The sequence below is a fragment of the Paecilomyces variotii genome, assembly GCF_004022145.1.
Source record: "Paecilomyces variotii strain CBS 101075 chromosome Unknown C8Q69scaffold_5, whole genome shotgun sequence".
Taxonomy (NCBI): domain Eukaryota; kingdom Fungi; phylum Ascomycota; class Eurotiomycetes; order Eurotiales; family Thermoascaceae; genus Paecilomyces; species Paecilomyces variotii.
This window is the reverse complement of record NW_021167144.1, coordinates 854531-869597: the sequence shown is the minus strand read 5'-3', so window position 1 is coordinate 869597 and position 15067 is coordinate 854531. Positions and strand designations below refer to the sequence as shown.

Below are 15067 nucleotides of genomic sequence, written 5' to 3'. Positions count from 1 at the left end.
CTACACCTTCTTTTCCAGGTCCCTGCCGCTTCGACTACTAGTATGCTACCAAGAGGACCTTGGTACTTAGTAAATAGGAAAATCAGTCAACGATTATTCACTCGTGAGCAGTTTCTCTCTATCATATAATCAACTTCCAACGCTTTTCAACAATTCTTTATGCTAATATTTTCCCATAGGGTTCTTAAATGTAACTTTTCAAGATGTTCTGGGGCTTATCAGCCTTCGGTACAATTGTGAAGCGCTATATTGAGGAAAGCAACATACGGGCGCGGCAAGCCGAACCATAAGTACCGTAGGTTCTGGGGCACCGAACCATTTATTATCGATCTTCGATTTGAAATGACGAAATTTCATTTGGTGCAAAAACAATCATCTCTCATGGCATAGAACTACCTGCAACCCCAAGGTCGACAAGTAGATGTTGAATCTACAAAGTATGCACGATGGACCATGCATCGCCGCCAAGCCCGTCTCCGCGAAGATAGGATGAGGGGTTGGAATGAACGCATCGTTAGTTCAAGCAATCAATCGTCTTCAAGTCTCCTGACTGTCGATTATGGGAATTTCCCCGCATAAGATACGTATTATTATTCTTGTTGCAGAATTCTTTCCCTTGACCCCGCAGAGCTTATCAAGATTCTTGCCTGTTAACCGACCAACTTCCAAGGTTATCGGATTCCCCTACCATGAACGGCCAAGTCGAGAGATAAGATAACTCCGCATGCTGCTATCTTTTATACAACGAGGTAAAGATCGCCCGATGATTTGGGACGAGAAGTTATCTATCGCGCGTCTTGCTTGCTTCTTGAGAGTCCCTATCGGGCGGGTCGCGGTTTCTATCGCATATGTTATATATATATATATATATACCTAGACCCGTACCTCGTGTAGTATGTACATACACATATGACCGCTAGAAATCATTTCCTCCCTGGAGAGTCTGACGTGAAACTGTTGTACCGTATATAATATCATCATTGAACCTCTATACACGATGGCAGTTCAACCCTGGGAAGAAGAAGCCAACAAATGCAAGGAGATCCTTGCCAACTCTGTCCCTAAACAATGGATGGTCCCAGAGGACAAGCTGCCTCCAGCGGAGGAGCTTAATGTCATCGACTTCCCTCGCAAGAGTGGCCTGCTAACGGACAAGGAACTTTCAATAACGGAGATGTCTGCAACAGCGCTGGTAGCGGCTATGAGCAAGGGTGAACTCACTGCAGAAGAGGTCGTGGTGGCGTTCTTGAAGAGAGCTACCATTGGTCATCAGCTTGTGAGTTTATGTCTTTCTATCTGTTTATACCCAGAAGAGGCTAATATGTATTGTTGTCGATTACATAGTTGAATTTTGCGACCGAATTCATGGCGGATGATGCCATTGCGCGGGCTAAGGAGCTTGATGAACATTTTAAGAAGACGGGAAAGTTAGTTGGGCCTTTGGTGAGTTAACTATGAGCTTCCTGGAGAAAAGTTACTATGGACTGTACATAGAACTAATTAAATAAAGCACGGAGTCCCCATCAGTGTCAAGGAGCACATTGGGCACAAGGGTCGTATTTGCCATACCGGATATGTTGCATGGTAAGTTCTGCATACACAGCCTTGACAAGAGTAATACATCTGTCCACTAACGTATATTCCCAGGATCAAAAACATAGCACCCGAAGATGCGCTTCTCGTTCAACTTCTCAAGAATGCCGGTGCTGTATTCCACGTCCGGACGAACCAGCCGCAATCACTAATGGTACGCATGACTATTTCCCAATCAATCGCACATATACCAGAGACAAAGATACTAACAAATTGGTAAAACAAAAGCACCTGGACTGCAACAACAACATAACCGGAATGACCCTCAACCCCTACAACAGGAAACTTTCTCCAGGGGGTTCATCCGGCGGCGAAGGAGCCTCCATGGGCTTCAAGTGCGCACCTCTCGGCATCGGTACCGATATTGGAGGCTCCATCCGTGCCCCTGCAGCATTCAATGGCGCATACGGTCTGCGACCTACCGCATTGCGAAATCCGTATAATGGAATCATCCTCGCTGGAGATGGACAGGAGTCTATTCGTTGCGTTGTTGGCCCACTTGCCGCGCAGTCTGTGGAGGATCTGGATTTGTTCCAGAAAGCGGTCCTTGATCAGGAGCCGTGGGATATTGAGACTAGTCTGGTAGCTATGCCGTGGAAGAAGGTGGAGCCGAAGAAGGATATCACTGTTGCGATTATGTGGGATGATGGGTGAGTTTTGTTGATTTCGCTTGTTATTAGACAAATTTGGCCATGTTTGCTGATATGTGATGGAACTTTGCTTATAGAATTGTTCATCCCCATCCTCCAATTACGCGTGGATTACAATTTGTCAAAGAGAAACTTGAAGCTGCAGGTATCAAAGTCGTTGACTGGGAGCCTTTCAAACATGATCATGGTTGGGAAATTATTGTACGGTTACCTACCTATCCCTGTTTCTTATCAATATCCGCTCTCTTCATACTCGAATTAGGAACTAATGACATAAAACCCAGTCAACCCTCTACTTCCCCGACGCTGCAGGATTCCAGCGTGGCGTTATCGCTGAATCTGGCGAACCTCTCCTCCCTCTCACAGAATGGGCCTTCAACTACAGCAAACCACACCCTATCTCCGTGAACGAGAACTGGGACTGGAATGTAAAGCGCGAAAAGTACCGTGCTGACTATCACGCACTCATGAAAGAGCGCGGGGTGGACTTCATCCTCAGCCCAACTTATGTCGGAGTTGCAGGTGCGCTGGGCGAGCCGGAGTATTGGGGATACACGTCTATCTGGAACATTCTGGACCAGCCCTGTGTTGTCTTTCCGACGGGTTTGATGCAGGACCCGACGGTTGATAAGGTTGATGAGGCGTATAAACCTAGGAGCGAGACTGATGAGCGCGAGTGGAAGAAGTATAGTCCTGAGAAGTACGCGGGTGCACCGATCGCGGTGCAATTAACGGGAAAGCATTGGCATGATGAAGAGACTGTTGCGGCGGCCAAGTTGATCACAGAGATTGTGCGGTCTTAACGCACGTTTCAGTGATAGAGCTTCTTTTGCTAGGGGCTTATGTATGCTATTTGGCTAATATGGTATCTTTCTTTTTTCTTTTGGCGTTTTTGCCATGCCATGATGGATTTGATGTGGATGATATGCAAATCGATGACAACGTAGGAAACCCATGGGTATATAATGCCAGGTCTATGTGCATCAAATTTCCACCATGACTCCGTCCAAAATCTCTTCCCTGACGACTCCGTATTCGTATGCATAGACTCATGCCTATAAGTTTCGAGGTGTATCCTGATTGCGCTCACTGCGGTTTCCCTATGCTTCGCATATTTTGCGTTCTGTTCCTTTGGGTTTGTTGTAAATGGCATTATCAGCCGTGCTAGTCGAGGCTATCTGTAGCACAGAAGGCAAGATCGAATGAATATTGTGGGTTCCGGGACATGCTTCGTTCTTCCAGGGGATGCTGTATAAAAATACGCGACTAGATCAGTCACCTCTCAATCGTGGCGTCAAGTCCAACGGTATGCTGACAGGACTCTAGGTTTTCCTTAGACGCTCCAACGGTTCGAGAAGAATGCAACCCCTTCAACTTTTTGGAGATGAGGTTATATTCGGTCTTCTATTTCAAGCGTGAGAATGTCTTCTTCCAACCCTAGGAGACCCTGGGCGAAGTGAAGTCGCTCCCGAGTAGAGGGTGTGGTAAATCGCAATTCTGTATTGCCATGCGGTGGAGTCTGCCTTCGTGCTATGTTTGAGACCGTATTGTGCACGTTAATTTCCTGTACGACTGTAAGCATACACGCATCGAAGATAGACGCCGACAAGTGCGTAGATATGAATTAGAAGACTCACCGGCTCGTTGAGATCTTTTTTTGTAGTATACTCGTACGGAGGACCTCTGCCCTTTTTACCAGCGGCCACCCAGGCAGACTCGCATCCGACTGCTATCGAGAATGATGTCTGCCAACCTGTCAAACGAGAGATCTCAGTGAGCTTCGAGACGGTCCAGCCTCGTTGAGCAGCATCCTGATACTGCACACCCGCAAAGAACATTGGTACTGTGACTTCTGTGAGGGCACCACCTATTGTCGGGTTGAGGCTGCCTGCTTCAAAATTGTATTGTTGCGGATGGTAGATACCAGCCATTATCTTTCCGATCGTCTGGGCAGACTCGACTGTAGTCGATGCTGCCACACCAGCAGCAACCATCGTGGCCGGTGGCATGGATGAATGCAGTCGATTCAATAGAATTCGCCCAAGATAATAATAAGCCCAGAGTACGGCTATTGTGTGGGTGCGGTATTGCAATGCTGGCCCAAACGGGGTCGAAATAGGAGCAGCAATGTCCGGTGACAAAGGCATATACTCAGGGCCGAGGGACCTAGCAAACAGATCGAAAGCAGCTACCATATCTTCCCACTCAGCCTCCGCATCCTTGTAGGGCGTTTCCGCCAGGTTGGTATCCTCTGTATCATCAGATATGACGCCCGAGCCTCGCCCCGTAGCTATGAATGCTGAGGGAAGGCGGACTGGACCGCGTTGCGGCACCATGCCATACATTGGCGGGTCTTCTCGAAGCCGATTCTGCCGGTCAGATGGCTGAGGAGGCATGACAACTGGGGGTCCCTGGGGAGGAAAGCTACTGGCAGCATCACCAGGCGCCATCACATTGGCTCCTCCATGAGGCTGGCGACCTCTAGGTGCGAAGCGTGCCATGAACTTGAAAAATTCCGAGTTTGGCCTCCACTCGCCGCCAGTAGTTGCCAGTGACCTGATCTTCCTTTTACGATCTCTGTAAGCAAAGTCGGCCAAGCGACCAAGGAGAAGAATCAAATGATCCATAGACCCGTATACAGCGTCTAACCTTCCAATACCGGCACGGGGTGGGCACTGTCCCCACTGGTCGTAAGAGGTGCTGCGGCGTCAGTTAGCGGAGCTCGAACCTACGATTTGGGCAAAACTCACAAGAGACGGTTTCCACTAATCAAGCTGTGGAAAAGGTCTTGCTTGGTGTACCACCAGTAGAGGTCGCTTTGGATCCTGTAATTCTCGATGTCCTTTTTCGTGAAATGCTTCTTCTTCGGGGACGCTGCCTCGCTTTCACCTTCGATTCGTCCAAATTGATCATAGTTAATTACTCGACCCATTAAGGAGCCGACCAGGTTCTCATCCACCTCGCTTTCTTTTTCGCAAAACGGATCATCCTCCGTCGCCCCTCCGCTAAATTGGTCATACCAAGGCCAGCTTTCCATCTGAGCCATCCGCTCCTGCTGTGCTCGCACCCTGCGCCGGTGAGCCCGCAGGTCCCGAGTCAACCCTGCAAAATCGATCTCCCTGATGAGCTGTGAGGAACCTGCGACATGGCTGTTCCACTTGTGGTGTTCAGCTGCTGTGACTTCGTAGAAGCCAAGCAGAAGTGTAGCTGCCAATGTAGCAATCTGTTTCCGTCGTAGAGGAAGACCGACCGCAGTTCCCACTTTCTTTAGTGCGTAGTGATAATGTTTCATTGAGACTGTAGGGGGTGCATCCTGGAGCTTCGCAATATGCAAGCTACTGATGGCAAGAATAGCCTGCAGTAATGCAGGATGCTCCAAAGCTTTGAGTGGTAAGGTATACGTCCACAAGCCCTGGTGAGCGGGCGGAATCACCGCCCCCAGCCTGATTGAGGCATTCGTCGGGTGTCTTTCCCAGATGGAGATGGACGGCCCTGTTGAATGAATGAAATGCATGAAGATCCGTGCGGTCTTTGGGTTATTGAGAGGTGTTGATCCCATCGATGGACGATAGGAAGCTAACACATTTGGCTCGTTCAGATGTGTTGTGAAGGATCTTAGACGTTCATCATGACGAGCGGACGCCATTATCAGATTCAATTGATTGAAACTCTCGATTTGCGTCTGCTCAGACATTTCTTCATCGGAATCGACATCATAATAGTCGTCGCTTTCATAACCAGAAGATGGGGATAGTATCTGCAACGGCGAGGGTTGTTTGGGGTGCAGGGGTATTTCTGGAGAATGGTCGATAACTATCTGCTCACCGGAACTGACTGCTGGTTGGATCTGTGACACGCGAGAGTCGGGTATAGGACCCCAATTCGTTGCGCCTAGTAGATAGCTCTGTCCGAAGTGCTGCGACATATCACCTTGGTTAAGAGCATTTAGTTGAGGTGTCCCAGATACAGGGATCTGACAAGGCTGCTGTTGATTGAGAAATGGTTGATATGAAGACGGCGCGACGAATGCATCTTGATATCTACCATTTTCCCCTACCGTGCCAGTCAGTTCAGTGGCGGTAGGTATTGGCTGCGGCGCAACGAAGTTTTGCGGCTGTGCGAATCCCTGAGTCTGTCCTGTGGGAACTGCTGTTGGATAATACAATGGCACCGCATTCGCTGCCTGTCCGTCAGGTAACTGAGGCATTGTTCCAGCATTGATCAGTCCAGCAGCCCCGGTCGGTGGGAGATATACCGGGCGCGGAGCTAGCAAAGGGTGCTGCGACCCTCCAGGCAGAGATTGAGCATACTGCGCATTATAATTACTGTACAGAGGCAAGCCCATCGGAGGCTGATGCAGGTGGCTTCCCAGAGGTCCTGTCTGAAATGCTCCGAAAGGACCCAAGGGATGCTTGAAGATGACGCGCTGTGCGTAGCCTTCGCATTCCCTCTTCGATTTGACGCAATTGTTGCATATTGGCTTCTCTTCACCACACTTGATGCGCCGCTTGCGACACGCTATTCATGGAGTCAACTGGTTTCCTGTCACGGTAATTAGTCGTGGTGGGGGACGTACTCAGACAGCCTGTCTTGGTGCGCTTTTTAGGACCGCGGGGAGCAGGTACGTTCTTTGGGACGGCATCGTGGGATTCAGACGAGTCTGGATTTGGCTTCGACTCCTCGGGGGAAGGATGGCTCTCCAAAGAGCCCTTTGTCTCTTCCTCTTTATCCGCCATCTCGTCACAGATCAATGCCATCGCGGGCACAGAGAACGAGTGGTGAGCGACCACCGCAGCTGTTATTATTTATTTAAGGTGCGTAGAAGCTTATCTGGGAGATCACGACCCACATGGGCCTCGACAGCTGCTCGGCCGCGGAGGAGCCAGAAACAACACTGCCGGGATCAAACTGACAAAGGAGAAGCAGAGAGCCGATTCGATCAAGGGAAAGATGATGAGGGACCGTCTCACAGAGGTAGGGCTGTGATCACACTGGGCTGTTCTGGTGCGCTCGGATGGAATTCTTGCCCAACCCCAACCATATGGCTGACGTTGAGTCCACCAGCTGTCAAAAAAAGGCTGAATCTAAGCAATGATCGCCCAAGAAATTCCGCACGCACATCAACGGGGCGATTGTCCATGTTGTGCCACAGCCGCACAGAGTAAGATGCAAGGAGCAGTTCGAAAGGGTCTCATCCCGATCCCACATCCGCCACCCGCGTGCTCAAGGCGGCTCTACTTTTCTGATAGGTTGGCACCTCTATAGCTAGGGGGCCATTCGAATGTACCAATTGGAGAGGGTTGATGACACCCAGGATCAAGATTCGTTCTTCTGCAGCGCAGGCAAACTCCCGAACACCGTTAAAAAGGATGCCAAATCTCGGGGAATGGCTATCGAAACGCTGGGACACCTTTGCACCATAGGGTTGCGATCTATCACCCGTCCATCAACAGGCCGGTTTGGACGAACGGCGTCTCCGCGAAGGCGGGGACAACTGATAGCCGTGGAACCGAATGAAGCCAAACAGAATGGGTCAGCTTGGAGGACCAAACATAATGCTCATGGATGTATTTGGCGGGTGCCACGGGAAAGGTTGGCATCGGATGATTAATTCTCCAGGCCGCAAATGCGCCATAGCTCAAGAGTAGCTTAATGGGACTGAGTTATGGGCAGAGTAACTGCTCTGCGTATTGTACTCTGGAGTCTGTGCTATGCGTTCGCTATATCAGCCGTCTTGCGGGCTCTCCCATGGTGAGCGTGACAATATTGGAATCCCTCAGCTTCGCGCTCACTCACTAGTCTGTTGAGGCTCGGTGTCTCCTAGTCGCTTGAACTGAATAATAGCTGGTACGTTGGGGGCTGTCAGATCTAAATCATAGTGATATCCAGTCCACAACGAACAAAAATAACGACTCAGAAAGCGGAACTGGCCACCTCCCGTGACTGGCCGAGCCCCAAACCCCAAGGCCGCCCGGAGTTAAGCGGCGCCAAGCCGGCGGGGCCTGCCAAACCTAAACTTTTTGCGCTTTCGAAGATCGCAAATTTCATCGAGCTGTGAGGCAGAGCGGATGAATTCACGCTTGAGCTCTGGCATCATTGATATTCAATTCGTCTGCCATTTCTGAATCTATCTCCTGGAGTTCCTATAATTTTAGATATCCCGCGGAACTCATCCCAAAATGTTTGCCGTCCCGGGCTGGTCAGTGCCGACATCAGCCCTCAAGCAGCAGACAGAGGCTGGCTCGAAGTCTGTGCTGCGACAACAAAATGCGGGAAAGCCAGGAAATGGCGCTGGAACGCCAGACCAAAAGCCCAAGAAGAGAAAGCGTGGAGATGGACCTGACGACAATGTTACCAAGGCGAATCTGGAGCTGATGTTCCGACGACACATCGAGGGAAACGCTGCGAAGGGCAACACAAGAAAGGATAAGAAGAAGGAAAAGAAGTCTGGAGGAGCCGATGGGGATACAGGGACGGGCATGAATGCTATACCAGTTGGACAGCCCAGAGTGAATGGCTCCAAGCAAGTCGACCGGCAAGAAGCAGCGCAGGAGAAGCAAACAGAGGCCAATGCAGACAGCCAGGAAAATTCCCAGAAGAAGAACAAGCGACGCAAGAAGAATAAGGATTCTAAACCCACTGATGATTCCGTCAACGACCAAACAAATGGCACCTCCGCGCCAGTTGAGCCACTCCCTGCGGCACCGCCAACGACGACAGCAAAACTGACGCCTCTGCAACAAGCGATGCGACAGAAGCTCCTATCTGCCCGTTTCCGCCATCTGAACCAGACCCTCTATACTACGCCCTCGACCGAGGCCCTTGATCTCTTCACTGCGAACCCGGAACTCTTTGAGGAATACCACGCTGGCTTTTCTCGTCAGGTCAAGGAATCGTGGCCGTCCAATCCTGTGGATGGTTACATCAAAGCCATTCGGACTCGCGGTGCAGTACATCCGAGCCAGAAGAAACAGCAGAAGGCCAACGGAAACAGCAACAGTCCTGTCCCACTTCCACGAAGGCCTAATGGTATTTGTACAATTGCCGACTTGGGCTGTGGCGATGCGCAGCTCGCTCGTTCGCTGACGCCCTCTGCCAAAAAGCTGAACCTTAAGCTCCTCAGCTACGACCTTCATACCCCGGACCCTCTCGTCACCAAGGCTGATATCTCCAACCTTCCGCTCGAAGATGGAACTGTCGACGTGGCCATTTTCTGTCTGAGTTTAATGGGCACAAACTGGGTGTCCTTCGTCGAAGAAGCCTGGCGGGTTCTCCGCAGCGATGGCAAGGGCGAATGCTGGATTAGTGAAGTCAAGAGCCGTTTCGGCAAGGTGACCAAGAAGAAATCCCAAATCGGCGCCAAGAAACCGCTCAGCAAGACTCAGCAGAAGAAACAGAAAAGGAAAGGCCAGGATGATGCTGGTTCCGACGTCGATGACGATGCGGATATCTACGCTGAAGATGCCCAGGAGACAGCTTCCAACAACGATGAGACTGACGTCTCTGGCTTTGTCGAAGTCTTCCGTTCCCGAGGTTTTGTCTTGAAGCAGGAATCAGTTGACAAGTCGAACAAGATGTTTGTCAAGATGGAGTTCGTGAAGCAGGGAGTGCCTACGAGGGGCAAGCATGCCTCCTCTGCGCCAGCCGCTGGACCTCCTGGAAGGAAGTGGATCACCAAGTTGCCAGCAGATAATTCGAAGACACCGGAGGAGGAAGCAAAGGTTCTCAAACCTTGTGTGTACAAAACCAGGTAGATATATTGGGATTAGACCACGATACCCATTGTAGACTAGATATCATCTATTCAAAAAAGCAGCATCATGACAGACTTTGTAGTAAATGCGTTCTTTTTCTATTTTCCTGACATAAAGAGCATCCAGCTCGTGCGGTCATAGGTCCAAGCCTTTCCGAGAAGAGACTTCTTAGAACCCAGTCATTAATTACTACCCAAGGACGCCACGGCCCGTCCCATCTCCTCCTCATCGTAGATCCGGAAACCCTTCTCCTTCGTCACGCTTGCGAGCTGCACGTTCTTCGCATCGAGTTTCTCCTCCATCACCTGCTTGAGCGTTTTCAGCACTAATGTCTCTGCTTCGGCCAGCGTCAGAGACCGATGGTACTCGTTCTGCAGTTCTGCCTGGGCACCTTCGCTGCCGGATCCGATAGCCTTAGCGTCGTATCTGTAGAAAGTACCGGAGGGTTCGGCGTGATATCTGCAGAATTTATCAATTGACGTCAGCGTCTGTCCAACCATGAGGTTCGGTCAGAGAGGTGCGACACGTACAGCTGAGGGCCGTCCTCATCATATCCAGCAATTAAAAGTGCAACACCGAACGGTCTGCTCATAACGCTCTCTTCGCCGTCTGCTCCTTCTCCGAATCGTAGGGCCAGGTCACAGATTGCCTGGGTGCAGCTCTCAACACGGAGCGGCTCCGCGTAGTTGAAAGCGTGGTTCTGGGACTCGACGCGAGCATGCTCGACGAGGGATCGGGCATCGGCCTGCAGACCAGACATTGCACAGCCGATGTGCTGGTCGATCTCGACGATTTTCTCCACCGAGGAAGTCTCAAGGAGAGTGGACGTGACACGCTTCTCGACGCCGAGAATCACACCTTCGGATGTTGCTACCTGGTGAATGTCAGATTATCCAGCATACAGCCATCGTAGACGACACTATCCCAGAATCACTGGTCGCTAATGTCGTGGGAAAGAGCTAGTATGCGACGTACTCCGATTGCGGTGGAACCGAGCTTGATAGCCTCAAGGGAGTATTCGACCTGGAATAAACGACCTTCTGGCGAGAAGGTGCTGTTGCGTCACAGTTAGAACAAAATCCGAACAAACTCATGTCGGCTCTAGGTATCCATACTTGATTCCTCGGTCTGCAGAGAGCTGTTAGATGACTGTATCGGAGGGGGAGAGTCAACGGAAAGCTTACCATATTCCGATCGCGCGATGAACATGACGGGCTATATGGAAATGAAGAGAACTGAAACAGTCGGAGAAGAAGAGGAGAGATATAAGGCGGTGATGAGGAAGAGGTTATGATGTCGTGGATGCGGGGGAGTTGAGGGTGAAGTTGGTCAGACAGCTGAACGAAGCTCATGGACGAAGCTCCCGGCTTGCTTGTCGCCTACGCAAACCAGCGTGCCTGGGCGGAGAGGACGCTAGCCCGAAGGAGCGCGATACACAACTCCGCCTTCTCGCCGCCATCTCAAGTATATCTGCCCGACGTGTCGACGCTTACAACATTGCACGTCTGCTTGCGGATCGCTGCTTTTGCTTTTTCTTCATGACTCCCATAACTACCAATTCTTTCTTACTCAACCACAACCTCCCGGGCAATGTCCGTCAATGAGCGCCGCCCAAGTTACATGGGCGCGCCGCGACCCCGCGTAGCGTCTGGTCGCGCCGGCGCAGCAGACAGGGCTTCACGCGAATACTCTCCATTGCAAACGGACAATATGGATCAGATGCCTCGAGGCACGGCTAGTCCCAAGAGTGGACTTCGTCGGGAGCTCAGCACCAGCGAGAAGCGCACAGAGCGCATGACAACAACCACGCGGGAAAAAGTGCAGGTGCGGTCGAGAAACCCGGTCAGAGAATCAGTAAATGGGGGGTACCGCAGCGATTCAGACAAGATGAGGGCGAAAAGGCCAAGCCCAGCGGACGGAGCACCGGTCGTGCGGAAGAAGGAAAAGGAGCAGATAGATTGTGAGTAATATCAATTGAGGAGCTGGCGTACGGCATACCAGCTAATTATTGTGACTCTAGTACCCTGGAATCCTCAAGCCTCCCTCGTTGCACACTCCTCCGCTCCTCTTGCTAGTCGAGTCTCCGTGCCTCCTTTATTCTCAGCAGTGCCAGCGACCTTACAACCGGTGCCTCTCCGTGGACTCTCTCTGGACCAGCAAGAGGCAGTGATCCTAGAGGATCTGCTGTTCGTGTTTATGGGCTATGAGGGACAGTACATACACTTTCACAGCTCTTATGACCCGTCCGACGAGAAAGATCGCCTAGTCGGCCCTTCCTTTCAGATCTCTCCTGGTCTGGACCCGAGTTTGAGAGATCTCACCATCTCCATGCTAAAAATGGCGACCCATCACAGCTCGATCGAGTCTTTTGTGGAGGTGTTGAGCCGTGCGGAGTTCGGGGCTGTTAGCCATGCTTTATGTGCGGCGATCAGGAAGCTCCTGAAGGACTACCTGATTTTGGTCGCACAGCTTGAGAACCAATTACTGAACAATCCAAATTTCACCTTGCATGTCCTGCATCTCCATACTATGCCGACTAGCCAGACATTGGCGCAACTATATTCATTAGGACAGGAACTGTTGCGACGAAACCAACTGCTAGACCAGGATCTCGATGAGTCAATCGCGGACTTCGACGATGTCGACAATATCCTGGAGCAGCTTAGAGAAGGCGGAGAGCTAGCTCCCGGAAGCATGTCCAGCAAAAGGGTATGCAAAGGAGGGAACGTTCTAGGCCTTTTAACCGAGAGATTGTCTACGTTCTCCGGCGACCCTGCGACAAAGACACTGCTTGAGACCCTCCTACGCGAAGCCAGTCGACCGTATATGGTCATGTTGAATGAGTGGTTGCATCATGGTGTAATCAAAGACCCTCACGCAGAGTTCCTAATAAAGGAGCAGAAATGGATCAAGCGCGAGAAACTGGAAGAAGATTACACAGATGAATATTGGGAAAAGCGCTACACGATTCGTGAGCATGAAGTGCCTCCGCAATTGGATAGTGTCAGAGACAAAGTCCTCTTGGCTGGAAAATACCTGAACGTGGTGCGCGAATGTGGTGGCGTCGATGTCAGTAAAGCGGTCAAGGATGCTCCAAAAACATTCGATGATCCTCGGTTTTTGGAAAATGTCAACAGCGCCTATACATACGCCAATGCTTCATTGTTGAATCTACTCCTGACGAAGAATTCTCTTACCACTCGCTTCCGATCGCTGAAACACTACTTCTTCCTCGACCGTTCAGATTTCTTCTCTTACTTCCTGGAACTCGGTGCGTCTGAGCTTCGCAAACCTGCGAAGAACGTGAATGAAGGGAAATTGCAGTCTCTGCTCGATCTTGTCCTTCGCCAACCTGGAAGTATTGCCGCTCAGGACCCTTTCAAGGAGGATGTCAAGGTCCGCATGAATAAGATTGGTCTTACAAAATGGCTTATGCAAGTTGTCAGCGTTTCTGGTATCGATCAAGATAATCCTGATGGTGGAATGGAAAAATACCAGACACCGGCTCCGCAGAGTGCCGAGGAAGAGAAGGACATACTAGGATTTGAGGCTCTTGAGCTAGACTACTTAGTCCCCTTTCCTCTATCACTGGTCATCAGCCGCAAGACCGTGCTGCGCTACCAGCTTATTTTCCGCCATCTTTTGTCGCTTCGCCATGCAGAAACCCTACTTGTCAGCTGTTGGCAAGATTCAAATAAGGTCGTGGGCTGGCGACACAAGTCATCCGATAGACGGATTGAGTTGTGGAAGAGACGGGCATGGACTTTACGAGCTAAGATGCTTGTTTTCATACAGCAGCTACTGTACTTCTCGACGGCTGAAGTCGTCGAACCAAACTGGCAGACGCTCATGGATAGGGTCAACGGCGCAGATGAAGATGGTACCGAGGTGACTGTGAATGGGACAAAACAAGTCAACCGTACGGTGGACGAGCTAATGCAGGATCATGTCGATTTTCTCGACACCTGTCTCAAAGAATGCATGCTGACGCAGGCAAAGCTCTTGAAGGTAAGACTGTACAAGTCTCGCCAGCATATAATAGATGCTAATGCGGCATAGATTCATTCGAAACTAATCGTCTGCTGTGCCATGTTTGCGTCATGGACCGCTGGCACCCTAGGCCGAAGCCTGAGTTCAGCCGATCCGGATCTAGCACTGGCAAAAGGAGCTGGTGCAGATGGCAAGGGCTATGACCCAAACCGCCTAGCTAAGCTCGAGGACACGCTGAAGAAATATGAAGAGCACTTCGGCAGGCATCTTCGAATTATGCTGGACAGGTGAGTTGTGCTCTGGACTTACAGATGCGTGACTTTACTGACTGTTGTGAAGTTTGAATTACTTTGCTGCCACTGAAAGTGTCGTCTTGCTGAAGCTTGCTCATTCACTAAGTGCTATCTACCGCGAGGAACCATGAGCTGTCTTTCTCAGTGTGGCGATTTGCGTCTATTGCATCGCCGTTTTGTCACAACAAGGCAGACGATACAACAGGCATCCGAAAAGTTACGCCCTCTAAATCCTACATTTACTTAAGCATTATCAATTCGACCAGAAGGGATGCCTTCGGTCACAACGGGGTCTAAGGGTCTTTATCCTTCATCCGTGCCCGGGTCCTATTCTTCCCATGGTCCTACTCAGGAGCAAGTGGTGTTAGCCGCTACGATCCAACAACGATGCCCTACATCAAATCTCCCCTTTTCGGTTACAACCACGAGCAGGGCAAAAATATGTGGGGATTCCCCACAAATCGTCCTTCATAGGATTAGGGGGGCTGCTACTGGTGTGCTCTCTCCAGTGTCAACTGTATGCACAAACTAAGGGATACCTTCTCCCAACACAACTTCTAACCCGCATCTTCAGCCAATGTCCGTGCTGGGAAACCATTACTCTGAACTCATTTCAATCATCAGATTAGCTGTTGATCATGTCTTTTTATCCTCGGTACCGATACCCTTCATGCGCAGGATGTGCAATTTTATGTACTGTATATTTGAGATAGTCACTATAAAACTCAGTCGATACGATTATGCTGAATAGCAATTACCCATAAGAAATCATTCTTGGCTCGGCAAA

General features: G+C 50.5%; 5 protein-coding genes across 5 annotated transcripts; 3 read left to right on the top strand and 2 right to left on the bottom strand.

The window, feature by feature from the left end:
- The first annotated feature begins 858 nt into the window (after positions 1 to 858).
- On the top strand, positions 859 to 3061 carry C8Q69DRAFT_261214 (fatty-acid amide hydrolase). The gene is made up of 7 exons (XM_028626691.1): positions 859 to 1276; positions 1345 to 1443; positions 1511 to 1584; positions 1648 to 1747; positions 1822 to 2243; positions 2321 to 2444; positions 2528 to 3061. The coding sequence occupies exons 1-7, from the start codon at positions 998 to 1000 to the stop codon at positions 3044 to 3046; spliced, it is 1617 nt and encodes a 538-aa protein (XP_028485273.1). The 5' UTR covers positions 859 to 997; the 3' UTR covers positions 3047 to 3061.
- A 453-nt stretch (positions 3062 to 3514) lies between these two features.
- Positions 3515 to 7262, bottom strand: C8Q69DRAFT_261178 (putative C6 finger domain protein). Its single transcript, XM_028626690.1, has 4 exons — positions 6820 to 7262; positions 4994 to 6761; positions 3881 to 4943; positions 3515 to 3807 (listed from the first exon to the last, which is right to left on the bottom strand). The coding sequence occupies exons 1-4, from the start codon at positions 6998 to 7000 to the stop codon at positions 3634 to 3636; spliced, it is 3186 nt and encodes a 1061-aa protein (XP_028485272.1). The 5' UTR covers positions 7001 to 7262; the 3' UTR covers positions 3515 to 3633.
- A 996-nt stretch (positions 7263 to 8258) lies between these two features.
- Positions 8259 to 10196, top strand: C8Q69DRAFT_261244 (putative rRNA processing protein Rrp8). Its single transcript, XM_028626693.1, has one exon. The coding sequence runs from the start codon at positions 8423 to 8425 to the stop codon at positions 9995 to 9997; it is 1575 nt and encodes a 524-aa protein (XP_028485271.1). The 5' UTR covers positions 8259 to 8422; the 3' UTR covers positions 9998 to 10196.
- C8Q69DRAFT_466796 (putative proteasome component Pup2) lies at positions 10064 to 11339 on the bottom strand. Its single transcript, XM_028630579.1, has 5 exons — positions 11182 to 11339; positions 11113 to 11125; positions 10973 to 11051; positions 10528 to 10871; positions 10064 to 10456 (listed from the first exon to the last, which is right to left on the bottom strand). Exons 1-5 carry the CDS (start codon positions 11204 to 11206, stop codon positions 10180 to 10182), a joined length of 738 nt encoding a protein of 245 aa, XP_028485270.1. The 5' UTR covers positions 11207 to 11339; the 3' UTR covers positions 10064 to 10179.
- Positions 11340 to 11587: 248 nt separating this feature from the next.
- Positions 11588 to 14411, top strand: C8Q69DRAFT_486608 (putative spindle pole body component; the record flags this gene model as incomplete). The annotated part of the gene is made up of 4 exons (XM_028631917.1): positions 11588 to 11957; positions 12018 to 14005; positions 14057 to 14274; positions 14327 to 14411. The coding sequence occupies 4 exons, from the start codon at positions 11588 to 11590 to the stop codon at positions 14409 to 14411; spliced, it is 2661 nt and encodes an 886-aa protein (XP_028485269.1).
- Between the last annotated feature and the right edge of the window lie 656 nt (positions 14412 to 15067).

What these genes read in the sequence shown, in the direction of transcription:
- C8Q69DRAFT_466796 (XM_028630579.1), bottom strand. Translation starts at nt 11,206, where the DNA reads ATGTTCATCGCGCGATCGGAATATG. An exon ending in TCGGTTCCACCGCAATCGGA is followed by an intron (nt 10,872 to 10,972) that starts GTACGTCGCATA and finishes GACATTCACCAG; the next exon opens with GTAGCAACATCCGAAGGTGT. An exon ending in GATGAGGACGGCCCTCAGCT is followed by an intron (nt 10,457 to 10,527) that starts GTACGTGTCGCA and finishes TAAATTCTGCAG; the next exon opens with ATATCACGCCGAACCCTCCG.
- C8Q69DRAFT_261178 (XM_028626690.1), bottom strand. Translation starts at nt 7,000, where the DNA reads ATGGCATTGATCTGTGACGAGATGGCGGATAAAGAGGAAGAGACAAAG. An exon ending in ATTAGTGGAAACCGTCTCTT is followed by an intron (nt 4,944 to 4,993) that starts GTGAGTTTTGCC and finishes CTGACGCCGCAG; the next exon opens with CACCTCTTACGACCAGTGGG. An exon ending in AAAAAGATCTCAACGAGCCG is followed by an intron (nt 3,808 to 3,880) that starts GTGAGTCTTCTA and finishes ACAGTCGTACAG; the next exon opens with GAAATTAACGTGCACAATAC.
- C8Q69DRAFT_261214 (XM_028626691.1), top strand. Translation starts at nt 998, where the DNA reads ATGGCAGTTCAACCCTGGGAAGAAGAAGCCAACAAATGCAAGGAGATC. An exon ending in CATACCGGATATGTTGCATG is followed by an intron (nt 1,585 to 1,647) that starts GTAAGTTCTGCA and finishes GTATATTCCCAG; the next exon opens with GATCAAAAACATAGCACCCG. An exon ending in ACCAGCCGCAATCACTAATG is followed by an intron (nt 1,748 to 1,821) that starts GTACGCATGACT and finishes GTAAAACAAAAG; the next exon opens with CACCTGGACTGCAACAACAA.
- C8Q69DRAFT_261244 (XM_028626693.1), top strand. Translation starts at nt 8,423, where the DNA reads ATGTTTGCCGTCCCGGGCTGGTCAGTGCCGACATCAGCCCTCAAGCAG.